The sequence below is a fragment of the Venturia canescens genome, chromosome 7 (genome assembly GCF_019457755.1).
Source record: "Venturia canescens isolate UGA chromosome 7, ASM1945775v1, whole genome shotgun sequence".
Taxonomy (NCBI): domain Eukaryota; kingdom Metazoa; phylum Arthropoda; class Insecta; order Hymenoptera; family Ichneumonidae; genus Venturia; species Venturia canescens.
The window spans coordinates 2161146-2180572 of record NC_057427.1 but is presented as its reverse complement, the minus strand read 5'-3'; the positions used below and the strand labels follow the sequence as shown (position 1 = coordinate 2180572).

At 39.3% G+C, this 19427-nt stretch overlaps 1 protein-coding gene across 7 annotated transcripts in view; it reads right to left on the bottom strand.

The window, feature by feature from the left end:
- Positions 1-19427, bottom strand: part of LOC122413233 (Down syndrome cell adhesion molecule-like protein Dscam2) — an 86691-nt gene that overhangs the window by 14176 nt on the left and 53088 nt on the right. For 6 of the 7 annotated variants that reach the window (XM_043423434.1, XM_043423435.1, XM_043423437.1 and 3 more), the window contains 5 exons: positions 14315-14803; positions 5724-5843; positions 2949-3128; positions 2243-2390; positions 28-326 (listed from right to left, as the gene is read on the bottom strand). In XM_043423434.1, the coding sequence (XP_043279369.1) occupies positions 28-326; positions 2243-2390; positions 2949-3128; positions 5724-5843; positions 14315-14803 (1236 nt within the window). Of the gene's footprint in view, positions 1-27; positions 327-2242; positions 2391-2948; positions 3129-5723; positions 5844-10659; positions 10987-14314; positions 14804-19427 lie in introns of all 7 variants that reach the window. The other variant, XM_043423432.1, reaches the window with a different exon arrangement.

Sequence of the window (19427 nt, the reverse complement as noted above, 5' to 3'; positions counted from 1 at the left end):
TTCGATGAATGAACTAATAATACGAACCTCGTGCCTCTTTGTATTGTACGATGTATTTTGTGATCGGTATATCAGCGTTGAAAGGATCGGCTACTCCGTTCGGTGAGGACCAAGCCAATTTCATCGATCGACTTTTCTGATCGGCGATGTGTAAATTGCGTGGAAAATTCGGTGGTTCCTGGACGAGTAAGTTGATCGAGGCTCGGTCATGACCGTACGGATTGTGGGCAACACAAGTATATTCTCCCCGATCCTCGTGGCCGGCTTTGCCGATTCGTAACTCCGACAACAGGCCTTTTGGGGTTGGCGTATTTTCGAGCGAATATCTAAAAATCGAAGAATTCACATTTTATACCAAGTACGAACTGTCATTCGACAGGGAGGAATTAGAAAAACTGTAAATCAATGAAAAAACAAAGACTTTCGATGAATTTCAGAGGAAAATTCGATTCCAGCTCCTGTGTTACGAGCAGTAAAGAAAGAGTTTAAAAAATATTGAAAAAAAAACAAAAAAAAAAACAATTAATAAAACGACGATCAGTAAAGTTGTAGCAAGATGGATCCTTTTTACTGGTTTTTCGTGGCCTAACGTATGATGACATTCTTTACCAGCCCCCCTTTGCTAGGATTGAGAATTTCCACATACTTTTTTTTCCATTTTTATTCCTTTTTTATATCCTCAGACGAAACGATCTTGGCATCCGCTAGCAACTACGTATAGATATATTCTCAGAAAAGGCGATGATAAAACCTCAAATTGGCGCGTGAAATTGGCTCCTGGGCGTACCACCACTGAATGAGGTAATCTCGACGCGACATTGCATCCCTGCTGCCCCCTCTCCTTTCCCTGCGTAGCTTTGATACGCTATCCAGCTGCGAGACAGGATCTCGCTTCAAAATGAAAAAGGGCACGAAAAAATTCCTCCCGTTTATCTCGCGGAACGCACAATTATTCATTCCGCTTCGTCGTCGTACGGTCAATTATATTTTTTCTTCAGATATATCGACAGGAATAAATTTTTCTAATACGTCATCCAGGATCCCCGATGGATCTGAACGCATCGTAGTAGATTTTTTTTTAACTTCGAACATTTATTATTCAATATTTTTTTGAAAAATTCAAAGTTACTGGGTGGATACGAAAAAAATATTCGTTCTCGTTATTTATTCAAATGAGTGAACAAAATAAAAAATCAACTGAATTAGCAAGGCCAAAATAAATATTCGTTCAAGTTTTACGATGAGGAAATACCTTAATTATGTAGTTTGAATAAATAAACGGGCCTGCATCGAACAGGAAACTCGTGTCCGTATAGAGAGAATATGAAATTTACTAGCCTTCGGGGGAAGAGCGATAACAGGGGAAGCGAGATTTCAATCGATATTCGTTCCAACATTGTTTTTATCCTACAACCAAATATAAATGTGCATAAGTGACTTTTTAATTTGCGGATTCATGGGAAACTGTAAACATAACGTTTGCGACTGCACTGAAATTTTGATACGGTGTAAACACGTGTGTGAGAGAGCAAACAAACATTTTTCATCTGTTTTTACGATGTTTCATTCTCGAAGTAAATTCATGCATGAAAAAAACGTTTCCATCGGTTTTCATAAAGCGGTGAGAAACCGGTGAATTTTTTTGGCATTATATTGATGGTAATTTCCAGAGCTTTGGTCCGCAATGCTCGTCTTAATAAACCTGGTAATCTTGGCGCGAAGGTAATATAACGAAGTGTCTATTCTTTCCTAACAGAGTATTAAGCCCGGAAATATTTCGAAGGGATCGCGGAAGTTTGTAAATAAGAAATATACCGGAACAATATACAAAGAAGGGCGAAGAAAGTGTGTGTATAAAGCAATATCTCGCGGTTATTATAATATGAAAAGTCTTTTATGGGACACCGAGTTCAGATTCATAAAACGAGGGCAAGAACTTTTGTCCGGATGAACGAAAGGCATATTGCATAAGTTTTCCATTGAAGATTTACCTCCAAACTTTATCACGATTAGCATATTACACGATTCTGAACGGGGAAAGGGGAAAACTAATTCCACCTTAGAATTCATCGTTTTATTATTCCAACGCGATATTCACTTCTGTTCATATTGATTTTATTTTTCAAATCTTCCATCAGCTGTCAGCAGTTGAAAAATCATCATTGACCTTCCTGCTCAAAGCAAAAGAAAAAGAAATATTTGCAATTTCAATTATTCGTAGCGAGATAAAAATTCAACGAACCTAACGTCGTAAGCTGGCTCGATTTTCCCACCGCGTGCTCTCCAAGTGATGTCCAACGGAGCGTCCCCTTCGACCTCACATCGCAAGGTCACAGATTCGCCTCTCCTTGCCGACTCTTGACGTGTCCTTACTTCAACTTTTGGCCCAACTGCATGGAAAAGCAGAGAAAATACAAAGTTCAGATGTCGAGTAGCATCTTCTCTCGGTGCACTAGAAAACAGCAACTGCTCGAGATATTTTGCTTTCGCGTGTACAAAAGCATCCTCGAACTTGTCCAAAATGAAATTTAATTCAAAATGTTGACTCTTTCGTGTCAACGGTTTTGAAGGGAGGAAAATAATTGAGGAATTTCTACCTCACGACCGGACGTAACAACGGAAAATAACGACGACCGAATTCACGTTTCGGTTTGAATAATGTAGAGAAACATTCAAAACGAGATAGCACGAAAGAATCTTTCGAATAACGAATATAAAACGAATAAAATGGACTGTAAAATTAGCCTGGAATACTGGACAACCTTGTACATACCGGAGCAAATTGAAGCGGCATCAGTATCGAAATTGAGATGTCCGATAGATAGGATTTCATGGATTTAACGGAGAATAGCCCATGCGAGAGGTACCGTTATAAAGTAAAGCTCGGAGGATCGTTTTGCCATGCATATTTGAGGTTGTGAGTGGAGTTTAACCGATGAATATTTTACCGTGAACTGTTAGCCGAATGAGTTTGCTGAGACCTGGACCAATGCCGTTGCTTGCCTGGCACAGGTAAAAGCCAGTGTGCTCACGTGACACACGGGGAATCACCAAGGAGCCGTTGCCAGCGACTCCAGCTCCTTCCGTACCCCCATAACCGAGTTCCCTGTAGTCCCCCGGAGTTTCACCTAACACGTGAGAAATTCAACGTTATTCGAGCATGAGGAAATTCTGCACATACACCCTTGGGTCTTTTCGAGCCATTATCGAGGAAAATAAGCCTTAAAAAACGGCTATTGGAGCTCGACGTATCCGGGGGAGTGGATGATTGAAAAATAAAATTGGAAAAAAGTCTCGTTCGATTGGCTACAATTCGGTACAAGTGTCTTCATTAGCAACATCCAATTACGCGGTGTAAACGTATAGGATTTTTCTTATAACATATTTCAATTAGTAGAAACGTTTCATTTCCTGGAACTTCTAATGAAATAAACGATCGCTGAAGAGACATCCGGGAAAAAAATTGAATGTCGAGTTAACCATAATTGAGACGTTATTGATGATGTTTTATACAAAGTTATACGTTCGATACTGTGATATTAAAAATCCATTGTTAACAGTTCTGATAGTGGGAGGGAGTACGAAAGAGAGGAAGCAGAAAATACGTGGCTCTGGAATGCTCTTGGCTAATGACAAATTGAAATGGGAGGGTGTGTGCGAAGTGACGGAGGCAAGAGGAGAAGGAAAAAAAGAAGAGGCTCGTGCCTCCCGGGGGAGTAATATCGAGACGAAACGAGTTGATGAAACTAATTTCGCTTTCACTCTTTTTTTCCTCCCTTTTCCCTCCATTCTACCGGAGTTCTCTTCCTCTCTTTCCCCTCTCCAGCCTACATAGTGAGATCTCTATTCGGATAACCATCCTTTCGTGAATGAAAACTGCTGAGAACGCCAACGATCAGCGAAAATTTTCGCGTGATGGATGGTCCAAAGTTTTGCACAGAATTGTGCAACTTAACGAGCGCTCCCGATTTTATGCATACGTTTACCGGATTTGGCGTCTTGCATTTTTTCTGGATCTTCGGCAACGTCGGATTTTTGTATTTTCATCGGACATGACGAACGACACGGCTTATCTCATTCGACTCAGAATCGCGCGAAGCATGTTTCAAACCCATCGTTGGAGGTCATTCTTTCGATTATTGAAATTTTCGTAAATTTTGAAAATTTTTGAACCTTGGCATTGTTCATAGTCTATTGCCTTCGAAATTTTTTTTTTTTCGGTCATTACAACTTTGTCTCATTCGACTCAGAATCGCGTGAAACATGTTTCAAACCCATCGTTGGAGGGTATTTTTTCGATTTTTTAAATTTTTGACATTTTTCAAAATTTTCGAAATTTAACATTTTTTCATAGTCTATTGCCTTCGAAAATTTTTTTTTTTCGGTCATTACAACTTTGTCTCATTCGACTCAGAATCGCGTGAAACATGTTTCAAACCCATCGTTGGAGGTTATTTTTTCGATTTTTGAAATTTTCGAAAATTAAAAAAATTTTCGAACCTTAGCATTTTTCATAGTCTATTGCCTTCGGAAATTTTTTTTTTTCGGTCATTACAACTTTGTGTCATTCGACTCAGAATCGCGTGAAACATGTTTAAAAAGCACCGTTGAAAGTTATTTTTTCGATTTTTGAAATTTTCGACATTTTTCAAAATTTTCGAAATTTAACATTTTTTCATAGTCTATTGCCTTCGAAAATTTTTTTTTTTCGGTCATTACAACTTTGTCTCATTCGACTCAGAATCGCGTGAAACATGTTTCAAACGCACCGTTGAAAGTTATTTTTTCGATTTTTGAAATTTTCGACATTTTTCAAAATTTTCGAAATTTAACATTTTTTCATAGTCTATTGCCTTCGAAAATTTTTTTTTTTTTTCAGTCATTACAACTTTGTATCATTCGACTCAGAATCGCGTGAAACATGTTTCAAACCCATCGTTGGAGGTTATTTTTTCGATTTTTGAAATTTTCGAAAATTTTCAAAATTTTCGAACTTGGCATTTTTCATAGTCTATTGCCTTCGGAAATTTTTTTTTTTCGGTCATTACAACTTTGTCTCATTCGACTCAGAATCGCGTGAAACATGTTTCAAACCCATCGTTGGAGGTTATTTTTTCGATTTTTGAAATTTTCGAAAATTTTCAAAATTTTCGAAATTTAACATTTTTTCATAGTCTATTGCCTTCGGAAATTTTTTTTTTTCGGTCATTACAACTTTGTCTCATTCGACTCAGAATCGCGTGAAACATATTTCAAACGCACCGTTGAAAGTTATTTTTTCGATTTTTGAAATTTTCGACATTTTTCAAAATTTTCGAAATTTAACATTTTTTCATAGTCTATTGCCTTCGAAAATTTTTTTTTTTTTCAGTCATTACAACTTTGTCTCATTCGACTCAGAATCGCGTGAAACATGTTTCAAACCCATCGTTAGAGGTAATTCTTTCGATTTTTGAAATTTTCGAAAATTTTCGAACCTTAATTGGCATTTTCTCATAGTCTATATAAGCCGAATGACAATCAACACTTTTCTTCCTCGTCTACTCAATTCAAATTTTTCATTCGTAAAATTAATTCGTTGATAATCTACTGTGTTCTTTTTCATCCCGTCGGAGAATGTCGTACAGCATGTCCATGCAAAATCGATGAATATTGAACGAGAAAAATAAGAACTCATGTAAAAAAGTTTTTTTTTCCTTCGATGTATTTCTTCAGTAACGTACCGATTGATTGCTTCCAAGTCACCGTTGGAATTGGGAATCCTTCGGCTCGACAGGGAATGGAAACGGCGTGACCTACAATGGCGTTCTGGTCGATTGGTTCCACGGTCCAACGGGGAGGTACTAAAAATACAATCTGGTTAAATTCCGTGGCGTGGTGAGATTCCCGAGCTATCGGAGGGACGAGGAGGAAGGTTCATCGATCTCTCATAGAGAGTCACTCTATGCGACATTCTCAAGACTGAAGGATAATGTCGTTGCACTTCTTTCCATTTACTTTTTCATGTTTTTCAAGCACGAAAAACTGACCGAAAGCAGTTTTCTGTACACACTTCAATACCAATTAAACGAATGCAATTTCACTGTTTTTTTGTTCGTGGGAAATGTTGGAATCCCAATTATACACAGTAATCTCTCGTATCCGATCGATCTACATTATTCTTCAGAATGAAAATGTACCGACATTATCGTTTGACCTGATCGAAATATCAAGGACGATCCACCAATGATTATATCCAAAATGACAAATTTCTTTTCAACAACATGCGATTCTACGGTATTATATATGAAAATTCATATTTTCTCTCTCATATTACTTAATATAATTAATGATTCTACGATAAGAGCGTACGATAAACGAGATGTAACACACGTTTTTCCATGTGGTCGGTAATAAAAACGATATAAATGTATAGACATATTTTTCTTACGAATTCGAATGGACCGTCGACGTGGTTCGTTTATTTTTTTCCACCAAAATCGTACAGATTTTGTTCAATCAGAATAAAAAGAGAGTTGCTGAACTGTTTGACATATGAAAATCGTGATAAAATCTTTTTCTTTTCACTTTTTTCCGATTATCCATTCGATAGTTTGTGAGAGATTAAATGAAAGAAATTGCAACATGATGGCAGGCTCTGTACGTGACGGCTGCGGCGGAATAATGAAAACAAAACCGAGCAGCTGGTTGAAACAGCTCTTTGTGCTTTCTTTCGTGAAAAACGATTATCAAAATATGTTCAGAACAATTGAAATTCATTTAGCGAACGGGAGTCTCGGTGATTGACTAGAAAATAAGCTCGAATTTGAATTTAATCTGAGAATCCATGACGCAATGAAGAATGTTAACTTACAATGGAAAAGTAGTTGAATAAAATTATCGCCACAAGATCGGTCCACACGTAAATTCAATGATATTTATACATGTATATCCATTCGATAAACAATCATGCTTCGAAACTAATTTGAGCCAACAACCGTTGCAAAAAATTGGTCTATTTTACTCAATCATTAAACGTTATCTACGTCAAAAAATATTGAAAAATATATTTTAAAAAATATATATATTCTGCGATAATGCGATTCTGTCTACGATGATAAGTGAGAACGTAAAGAATTAATGACTAAAATAAAATGAAAATAAAAATGACAAAACGATCCGGCGAAAAGTATAAGTCTGAATATTTCTTTTCAGATTTCATAAAAAAATACATAACAATTTACTTTTGTTACCCAAATTAATATGCCGACGGATGAGCACGTGAGCGTTATGTTTAATCAACGGTCCCGGAAGCCCCATAAATATGTATAAATAAATGTATACATATAGACGAGTAAAAGTACGCGTATCAGATATCCGGTGTTTTTCGATTGCTTCACCATCGTGACCACACGTCCGCGCACAGTCCAATTCGCGAATCTTCATCACACCGGGCGTTTGTACACTCGAAACACGCAACTGTTATATAGCGCACGATTTAATACACCGCCACGTTTTCAACGTGCCTTTAATAAAATCCCTTATTTCGAGCCCGGTTCATTTACATCGCACCTAAAAGACGTCAGAAGGATCGAAGCACAAAAGCATTGTCAGCCAAAATCCAGAAGCCTTTAAATTTCGTACCTGCTACGGGTTGTTGAATTCTCCGAAAAAATCAGTCCGTGAATCGTCGATTCCCGTCAACACAAAATGTCCGAATGAAAGCTTCGTGTATCGTTGACGCGAATTTTCTAAACAACTTATCGTAACCAATTGAGAAATTTCGCCTTTAGTGCTCACCTCCCAAGACTCGCGTACTCGAGAGATCTTCCGGAGGCCTAGAACCCTCCTTCATCAACTTTAAGGTAGGCAAAGAGAGCATCTATCGCCTCACGCTCGTGGGGAGAGTCACACGGACGAGTAAACACACCACGGTCACCCAAACTCCATATTTTCATCGAATCCATGTATGTACATACATACTTCAATGACACATAAGCATATACACGCATATTTGGAAGCATCGTACGTGTACGATGAACTCAATTTGGCAAGCGAACGACATAGGGCACAATCGAATATTGCCTGAAGCATTGCAAGCCCCCGAACCAGCAGGCGAGGGCGAGAGAGAGAGAGAGAAAGAGAGAGAGAGAGAGAGAGAGAGAGAGAGAGATCGCGGGGTAATACAGCATCTCCGCAAACCGTTCAACAACCGCAGATATATATCCCACAAGTTTGCCTGTATATAGCCGGTGGTTGAAACAGCCCAAACCCGAAATCCACCGGTATCCATACGGCTCTGCTTTTAGTCGCCGGAATAACCAAACACACATCAATTTCGCAAACTAATTTGAACGAATGATGGGAGAAACAGAGGAGGATCGAGGGGCCAGGGGGAGGGAGAGATCCCGTACGATTTCATTACGTTTGACCGGAATCCGGGTATATAACTTTGCATGTATATGTATAAGGATATATTTGGACGTGTACATCGGTGGTCTGAAGCTCCAACAGCTTCAAAGGTAGCGTTTGTCTGCTCTGAAACGTGCCCTTCCGATTCTGGGCCATCGATATATTTCGGACATGACGTTTTAGCTCAATCGATCGTAAGTATTTTTTTGTACATCGGACTGAGGGTCATCGAATAAGATTTACGATGGGTCAACATTTTATTTCCGATTAATATGATGGAAAATGGAAAAATAAATGTAGAAATAGCTCGAATGGTTTTAACGGGAAATGCTCGATTTTGTTTCCATTTTCGTCGCGATTTTACGCCGGATCGAAAACAAAAACTTGAAATACAAAGACCTCGATGCTCAACCCCGGACACCCGATATATTGACGACGAAATTTGAGGATGTTAGCTCAAACCGAATTCCATATTATTCGAGTTTGCAGGATAACGCTCAAACGAATTGAAATCAATTGAAATTATGGGTGTGACGTGGGGGTAATTGGAAGGGTATTAAAAATATTCTCTACTAAAGGAAACCTGATAAAAATGACGTCGTTAAATACCGTCCGTTCGTTTTTAGTGTAATTTTGTTTAAAAATTAAACTTCCCGGTACGTACCGTGCAGGGGCTGATGAGTTCTGAAAATACGATCAAAAATATTTCCCCTCGGAATGAAAAGCAATTAAAAAATCGTTAATTAGTACGCAGCGAGGAAATGCGCAGGCTTTTTTAAATCATTTACGTCCCAAAACATAAAAGCGAGCTCCGAATAGCTCATTACCGTTGATCGTCAAAGCAGAGCCATATTTTTCGGGGGGTTTCGCGCCTCGATCAAAAAGGAAGAAAACGGATGAGTAATAGTTTTCCATTTTTATTTCTCTATCTTCATAGCATCGCGAAAACGAAAGAAAACATTATTCCCAATTAGTATTGACTGTGAAAACGAGCGTTTGTTTATCTAATTCCGCCACTAAACTTCGCGCTCATGGCACTCGTCATTAAGTATACAGAAAGCCTCCCATGTGTAGGAACTCTTCATGTTTGATACACCTGCACCGTGAGCGAGGATAGCAGCGAGAGGCACAGGTGGATCGGTTCTCACCGTAAGAGAGCGAGGCATAATATGAATTTACGATATATCAGCAGGACGTTCTCGCTCCAGCTCGATATGCAGCGAAACTGTCGCGTAAAACAGTATTAACGTTCAACCCCCGCAATGTACTGGGGAAAAAGGGGGCGAGAAAGCCGGAGGAGGGAGCGAGTGGGAGGAGGATGTTAAGGGTAGGAAAGCCCTGAGAGAGAGAGAGAGAGAGAGAGAGAGAGAGAGAGAGAGAGAGAGAGAGAGAGAGAGAGAGAGAGAGAGAGAGAGAGAGAGAGAGAGAGAGAGAGAAGAGAGAGAGAGAGAGCTTTTCCCGTCCACACGTGCATACATAACGTCAGGGCAATGCGTCATGTGCAGAGATGTGAAAATAATAATGTATGCATCGCTATAAACATAGGCGCACCTTGTGTCTCGCTGATGCACCACAATTTTTCTTCCTTTTTATCCGCTCTAAGCGCGGGCAAACTTCATTTTTCTCTCGTCGAAAACCTGTCTAATGTTTACTGCGTTTATTAAGTATTTTTCTTCATTTAACAGGCCCGTTAAAAGGTGCGTGGGCGCTCGAGTGCCGCTAATTTTGGCAATGAATATTATCCCGAATTACGTTATTTTTTTCGTGACTATTTTAACAAAACCGATATATTTTTTCTCTGCTTCGACGAAACTGTAAAAGACTCAATGAGCATCCATCATCTTAATCTTCTTCTGTGTATATGAATATATTGGAAAAACGAGAGAATATTTATTTTACATTTTTGAGATCACGCTCATTTCTATGTGACCCGAGATTCTCTGTGCTTTTCGGGTAAATGGGAAAATGTTGGAATCTTTCTCGATTCCTCATTCATATTTCAGCTCGTTGGTCTACGTATACTCGTTAGGCAGATCAAATATTAAGGTTTTCGCATACGTAATTCGATGGTCTGGATAGCAGCAATCATAATATCGTTAACGAATTCAATGGAAAATAAATTGTAATGTTTAATTGAACGGTTCTGAATAACTTGTGCTTCGATCCTCGATCGGTCGACCAATCCGGTTAGCCCGTATGTACAAAATGTTAAAGGTCTAACGCGAGTTTAAGGAGACGCGAGTGGGATAAGGAAATAAGGAGACAAACCAGATACGGAGAGGTCAGCTGTGTGCTCGGCGACACCCGCGACATTGGTGATCTGACAGGTGTAGTTACCGCTATGCTTAGCGGTAACGCTATTAATCGTCAGGATGCTGGAAAACGGTGAATAGTCGCTTATCTGAATGTTGCTCGTTCCCGTTCCGGGATAAGACTGCTCGGTCGTAACGTCCCGTCTGGCCTGTATGGGAGTCTCGTCTCTGAGCCAAGTGATGTTGAACGGTTGATCGCCCTGGCTCGTCGTGCACATTAGCTGTGTCCTCATCCCCTCGGTCACCGCGTTCTCGAAATAAAACGGCGATATCCGGGGCGGAACTACAAGGGTTAGGTGACGGAATAGTATCGAGCATGCCACAGAGAAACTCTTTTTTTATTTTCTTACTTCTTTCATTTCTTTCTATCTTTCACACTCTCATTCCATTTTTATATTCATTTCGCTCGCGATTTACGAGCTGCCTTCGAACATCGGAAAAAACCGTCGCGAGAAAACCTGCCCCGAGTATGAAAACCAGGAAAACAAAATCACAACGAATACGATAAACATCCTTTCTCGTTAACCGCCCGTTATTTCCTCACGGTTCGCAAAAATACTTACCGATTTTCATCCTAATCGGACCCAATTCGAGTGAAACCGGGATACTCGACACGAGTGGAACTCACTACGCTGAATCGTCTACTTCCCAATTTTTTAACTTCGAAAAACCCCTCGGAAACAAAATTCGAGCCAAATCAATGGTTCGTATCGCGTAGCTAATTGAAGATATTCGCATTATTTCGTATGCGTTTCCACGAGAGTAATGTACGAGCAAACCCCTCGATCCCAGTCCAAAAAATTCGGGTTCCCATGACCCCACGATTTTTATTTCATTATTGATAACTGATGGATTCTAAAAACAAACAAAAAACGTTTATGAACCCAATACACGGAACAAAAATGCGTGCACCCATTTAAATTGTACGTGGAAACATTTATTTATACAATGCGACGGAACGATTGAAGGAAATGAAAAAAATAAAAAATAAAACAAAATCTCCAGATATGTAGAGAGAGAGAGAGGTTTATATTCGCAATCGTATGTGTGTTCAATCCACTCGTGTCTCTTCCCATTTCGCTCGTTCGTCATTATTTGTAAGAACGATCAAAAATTCATCTACGGCGGTAAATAAATATTATTTTCATATACATATGATATTGGCAATACACAATATGAAATCATTTTCGCATGAAATACATAATGAATCACGTGAATGGTGAAACTAAATATTAAAAAAATTATGGAATAAGATAAACAAAAAAGAGAACAAAAAGATAACAACATAAACAACAACTCCCACGAAATAATTATTATCTACGTGACAAATGTTATTATCATAGTATAAAATCTTATGAATAAACACAGCCCAAAAGTTCGATGATATTCATGTATAATATAAATATTACTATTACGAAAAAATCACAATTATCTAATAATGAAAATACGATGAATTGGTTTTGTATTTTTTTAAAAATTTTTTATTAATTGTACGTATAATACGATTCATTCGTGAATGAGAAAAAAAAAATACCTACGTTACTTCAATTTTAATAAGTGAGATACACGATACGTAATTATGAACGCTGTATGCGATGACACTGAGAAAAAATGGATCTTGCTGAATGCGTTTTTGTTTCGTGGTTTGCCTGAGCCTGAGGAAAAGATATTTTTTTAACTGCGGGAATATTGCCAATTTTCGTAGTGGTTCTTCCGAAAAAATGTCTTCCATTCGAACCGGAGACTGTGAAATTCGATAAAAATCCATTTTTTTCAGTGACACTCGACGTATATCAAAAATTCATTAATGAATGACCAACCCTGTGTGACAATGGTCAATGCTGTACGAAAAAACGGCCAAAAATTACGGGATTTTTCGAGTTGGGAATGAAACATGACGAAGGCGAAGTTTCAAGAGTTTATTTATTTGTATTACCTCAGCAACGTTTAGGGTGAATTTGAGTGTTCGTGTGTCTACGCGCGTATTCTGTTTTTCCAAATATTTCGGGTTCCAAAGTGTTGATCATTCGCGTTCGAGTCCTTTTGGGGTTGCTATTCGTGAAAGCACATTCATTCGGTGCGGTGTTCTCAGTGTTGTGTATATATTCGTTGCGAATGTTATCGTGAGAGTTAAGGCCTTCGAAGTATCGAAAGAATGCATTTTCCTGTGGGTAGATGGGGGGGGGAGGGAGGGAGGGCGAAAATCGCGCCGGAGAATTCCCAAGTGGGGAAGGGCGTTGAAAACACAGATTCCCGCACAGTCCGAGAGACTTTTATTCCATCATTCCCCACACAAACTAAATTGTTTTCTTTTTCTCCAGTCGTTAGCTACAAAGGGGATGACTTTTCATTTGAAATAAAAGACGTTTGTTTAAGCCGAGAACGTTCATATATCGACCCCCAAATTCTGTTTCATGCGGTGTAAGATTTATTCTCATTATCCTACTTTGGGTAATTGGCCAAAGATGCCGACGAAAATCCATTTTTTTTTACTTAGCTAAACTAGCTGAAGAAATCATCGGTTCGACAACTCCCAGCACTGAGTCTCTTATTATTTAGAGAAAAAAAGAAACACATCAACGAGGAAAAAATGTGTACGAAATACATGAAGAATCCCATGTGATGTATATAGTTTCGTCTGACATGTTAAACCCGAACGAAGCGTGCAATTTGCGTGCAGAGAAAAAAGGCGTGCAGGAACTTCTCAAGTATAAGATATAATGAATTGAAACTATTTAGACAATCCGTAAAATACGATCTACATTTTTTATACATATATATGTGTATATATATACATATGAAAATGTAGCGAGTGCGTGTTCGGAGCACAAGCCGTATCGACTTTCATTTTGTTAATTGGAGCAGTAAATCCTTCGCAAAAATTGACGAGCCAAGTCGATGAGCGTGTGTAGGATTAAGATCGATACGACTTGCAACGATTCGACACTCGATCGAAACAGAGGATTTGCGTGCAATATGATATTTAGCATGTAGCAAAAATAGAAACAAAAATATATATGAAAAAACGTAGAGTATAGCACAGTATTATAGTAAATTTGTAGTTTTTAGAAGATTAAGAATAGAAGAAGATTGAGAAAAGGAGAATTGATAGAGCTTGTCTTTCGAGGCTCTCGATCGTATTTCGAATAGCATTTCAAATATCAGAAGCATCTACGATTTGAAATTAAAAAGTAGGAGAAAGAGATTTGAGTTTTTGGAAAAAAAAAATGTTCTGATTTATACGGACTATTGCTTGGCGGAAAAGATAGTTTTTTTTTTTTTTTTTTTTTTTTTTCATTTATGAGCCAAGTTTCCGTGGAAAATGGTGAGAGAATACAACAAAGTTTAGAGTGACAACTCGCGAAAGAATGTGCCCGAAATGAGAATGAGACGTTTGAACGATTGGAGCTCGTACAACGATCTCTGATTACAAATTTTAATTCCTGAGAATAAATATATGTGGGGCGGATCTATCGAAAACGATCGAGTTAATAGCGCAATATGTTTAATCTGTAATCTCTCTCGTCTTGATTGTTTGGTCATCGAAGAAGAGGAGAGAAAAAAAGATGTAAAAAAGGATCGTTTGGAAGGACCATCGCGCAATTGGTTACCGTTAACGTGGAGGGGTGCAGAATGAGCGACGGTCGCAGCACCGTTGGTCACGCGACACGTATAAGTGCCGTTGTGAACAGGTGCGATCGGGCTAAGGCTCAGGGCGCTGTTAAAAGCGTCGTATTGCCGGATGGTGATGGCCTCGTAACCGGTCAACAATCCGTTGTTGACGGCCGTTTTTGATGCATTATCATCGGCGTTATCTCTGTTCCTCGACCGTTGCTTATTCTCATTTCTCGAGGTTCGAATTGCGTTGTTCATCGCGGCTGGACCATTCGTATCTCCGCTCTGCTTGATGCCCCTTATCGAGCTAATTGAACCGACCCCGGAAGTATCGGTAATCTTATCGTTATCCTCGATCGGTACGTTATCTTTTAGCCAAGTGAAGGTCAACGGTAGATCACCGGTTACGACAACGCACTGTACGCTTATACGATCGCCTACGTTTAAATCGCGAGCAAAATTGAAAGGCGTGATTTTAGGTGGCACTGAAAGAACAACAGACACAACAAAAAACAGATATCGAACATTCCCATTTCAAGTTTAAATCATACGAGTGTGTGATAGAAAAATTTAAATCAACCAGATTATAACTTAATAGAAGGAACAAACGAAGAAATTAATTCAAGAAGCGTCACTTGCTCGCACACCGTCTTTTGCGTATTTTATCGCCATTTTTTTGGCTGCGCGCGCTCCTTCAAGTTTTTCTTTTGCGACAACACATTTTATAGATATACAGTCAGAGAGAGACGCACACACACACACACACACACACACACATAAAAAGAAAGAGAGACTAACGCAGAGACGATCCATAGCCAGTTATTCGGGCCTTTAGGACTAAGGCAGAAGCTATATATATATAGGCATATATAAATATATATCAGAATATTTATATGTTTATATATATTTATGTATATTTGCGTGTGAAATATTTTGTGTCAGTAGCAATATTTATAGCGGGGTATCTGTGTGTTATGTATCGAGTATACCCTTTACATCCAAGTCCTGAGCGATGTTTCAAGTTTTCATACTCTTATTTACATTGGTTCGAATAAGGTTTTCTTATTAAAATATTTTCCTTGCGAGGCAAGGTTCAATGATCAACGTTCCAAATGTTTTCTTTTGCCCGTCGAGCGATTCGAATTCTTGCAATTATAAGGGAAATAGGAATTAAAATTGGATTTTCTCAAACTCCAGCGCGTGATTTGAATTTGACCTGATTTCAACAGGATTTCTGTGCTTCCGTTACGCGAATACAGAAGATCGATGAAGATTTCAAGAGTGTGAGACTCGGCACAGCTGTCGAGGCTATCTCGAAGCAGTAGCCAAGAAAACACCAGAAGAGTGTCGCGTCCCAGTTCTTCTTTTTTTCCTCCTCGTATACAAACACGATTGAATTTCAACCCCCCGGAAATGTATTTGTCTGCCCATTTTTTCCTCGAGCGAGTAAGATATACCGTATGGAAAAAGAAGAAAAGAAAATCGTGTCATCGTTGGATCGTACGTTTCTTACGGAAAGCTGAGAACATTCGAAACGTTTCGTTATCTCGATCCAATAGGAAAAAAAACAGAATTTTTTCTCTTCGAATGTTTTCAGTCCGTATATTATCAGCTCAATGTATTTCACTTCCTGTTAAGCAACAAAATCTGGTTTCCCCTTGTAAAACTCAAAAAACTTGGTTCAAAATTTTGCAGTTGAATCAAATCAGTCCCACGAATTGTCATAAATTCTGTCCTCGATAAATAATTTCACTAATTTTTAAAACCGAAGCTTGTCACTTCAACTTCTCACTTCTATTCGAGCAGGTAGCAAGTGCGAGGATGGACTTCGATGTAGCGAGACTCCAGTGATTGAGACCCTTTTAATTTGAACGAAAGACCTCGGTAAAATGGCCGGAAGTACTTTCGCGAAGTTTGGCAATCAGTCTTGCGGCGTAACACGCCGTATAACCCGATGTCGTTGATCGATTGAGCAGGATACTACGAAGTACACGGATGTGTAAGTACGTTCTGTCCTCATCGATGTAAGTATACGTATATTCGTTTCTTTGGGGACAGTGCCCTTTATGCTTTGGCGGCAGGATTCGACTTGGCACAATTTCAGGACTCCTCGCATTATTATACACAGGCGAATCGATTTTGGTCGTTGAAGAGACGAGAGATTTGAAAAAGAAAAGGATGCAAGAGAGAGAGAGAGAGAGAGAAAGTATAGACATTTGTAAATTCGCAGCACGTTTCGTCTGTCGTGGATGAGCACGGCAAATTCAGCGAGTAGGATAAAAAGAGTGAAAAAAATCACACGAATGTACTACTTTGTACCAATCCGTGTGAGAACGCGAGAGAAAAGTGAGTAAAATAGTTATGATCCTCTCTGATACGTTCGTCTCGCGATTGGGTACATGAAATGAACTCGTTACGCAATTTTTTTGTCGAACGACATTACATAAGGGTGCGCACATACATACAAAAATGTCTGTAATCACATTCCAGTGTTGCGTTTTGGCTCGTCTCTGCATCGCCGAAATCGTGGGACTGAAAAATCACTTTTATAGTTGCATCCGAAGCGCGCTCGGTAACATAGGAGAGGCTCTTTCGCGATTAATATTTACGATATGATGAGAACGAAACTCGATATTTTTTATATCCTTGTACTTTTGATACCGAGACAAAAATTTTATTTTCCAGTCGAAGAACACTTCGTAAAGTGAAGCACATCGAATTCCACACCGGCAATTTTTACCCGAACAGTCGAGCGGACTACTTCTCATTTCAAAATATCCTACGAAAAATCCCGAAACTTCTTCAATTTAATGCGAAAACCATTGCCAAAAAATCCTCGGAAAGTCTTTTCTTCTGGAAATAAACTCAACCATCATTTACGAGTATCTTTGTAAAAAATGAGCAAAAATAAATCACGAGACAAATCGGGATCCCCAGAAACCATGGAGCTCCAGATTTTTCTTAAATACACATGCGTCCGTGTACACAGGGTTGTTTAACCCTTATACGAACGCGTCCATACATCAATATACCTTAAACTGTGTGCGCGCGCAAGTGTCTTTGTGTTTGTGTGTATTCGACTGTGTGTACACGTGTGTGTGTGTCTATGTATTTGTCTCTGTGTGCACGAGTGCTCGGCTGAGATTGACGAGCTTGTATTACTATGGGGCATGAAAGCTTAACGTTCTACGTGAGCTGGTTACGGTAACTTTTAGTGGCGCTCTGTAAAGGATGTATCGGGTTCGTGGCTCTATGTATATACATATGTATAAAAGGTATTCATATATTTCGGGCATGTAGGAGTTTATAGACATGTATATATACATTGATATACAAAGATATATAATATACATAGGTAATATGTATAAATGTATATCTGTATATGCATATGTGAGTTTGAGAGTTGGAAAATTGAGAGATATATACAAATATATTTAGAGAGCTGTAGGCGCGCGTGCAGGACAGATGCTTGAGCGGTGCAGTGAGTTGCGGTGCTCCGGGCGCAGATTATATTTTACCCCTTGTGTATATTTTTCTACACACCACACGCTAGTTGACTCTCGAAGGGCTTCGAATAATTTTTTTTACATTTTCCCTGCTTCCCTCAACTTATCCTCCTATCATTTTTTTATAAATATGGAAATAAAATGTCAATTGAAGGGGAATATAAGTTTGGGGCGTATGCACTTTGAGGCATCGTCGAACCTGGAATTGGATTTTTTTTTTACACGAAAGACGTTTGTGCTTGGCCTGGATTCACTGATTTGCTGCTAACTACTTTCATCTCGGGCTCCATTATTGTTGGGATTGCTCGAAATTAGTGGACTAGCTTTGGCCATGGGGTCGATCCTCGTGATCATGGAAAAATGCCACGCAGTGTAGCAATTAATTCTTCGAACGTTCTCGAATAATATTTTGAAATTTTATTCAGAGAACGAATGCTAGGGAGTATAAAACAGAATGAGGAGTTACCTATAAGCGCACTTGAATATTCGTATCGATCATTTTTGTGCCATTGGCACTTCTGGAAAAAAAATATCCTTTCACTGGTTATATTTTGCATCGTTGTGGTTAGTAAGAACAAAACAATGGAAATCGTATATTTGGTTATTCGCAATACTTTGACGGTCGAGTATTCTGACTTGCTCTGATTCCAGAGTTTCGCGTGTCGACCTCTTCGCCGACCGGTTGGGAGGCCATGAGTGCGGCTCGATATGACAGATCGAAAAAGCTCTTTTTCTAAACACAGACCGAACAAATTTCAATCAAATCGTGAGTTCGTGGAAAAGGAGAAGCTTGAAATGTTTCTCTCACATAGTTTGTTGAAAAAACGCTATTTGAAAACGACAAAAGACAAAGTTGCCGCGTCCAAATCCGATAGAATTTTCCTCGCTGCTGCCACCGCTCGCCACTCGCTCCAGAGAATGAAGTTTCCAAAGCATGGACGTGTTCACGCTGATTCGGGTCAAACGTTGCTGGACCTTTCTAACGCTGTCGTAAAAAGCTGCTCATCTCGAAAGCGTCGCACATTGGAAATTCCAGGTGAAAACCAATCACTCGGTAATCGCGAATGAATAAGCAGCAAGCAAACGTATTTTTCGATATTTTTCATCGCTAAATATTCGATTGAACGGAACATTTTATTGACAATGTCTCAGCTATTCGAAGCATTGATTGAGATACGAATATATTCCGACGAGTGCTGCTGATTCGTCGGTGTCATTTTTCCAAGCAATATGCGATGATTGATGTTCGGCAACGAGACTCTTCCCGAATTCCAATCCCCGAAGATAACACTTTGGATCAGGGTTGTACGAGGATTAAGTGGTTTCGCATGGGATGTCCCGTATACAGTCGCGGTTTAGCCTAACTTTGGACTTCTCGGCTTTCACGTTGCGGTCCTCGGCAACTGAGAGGGTAGAATTACGAAATTCTCGTTGAAATTCTCGCTGGTAAATTATCGGAAAGTTAACGCGTGAGAGTTTGAACGTGAAAAAGCGGGAGGGAGGAGCGAGAGGGAACGAGTTGCAGAGATGGAGGGAGGAGAGAAGAAGAACGTCAAGCCCGATGAACATCGATTGGTAAAAGAGAAGTAAAGCCTCGGGAAGA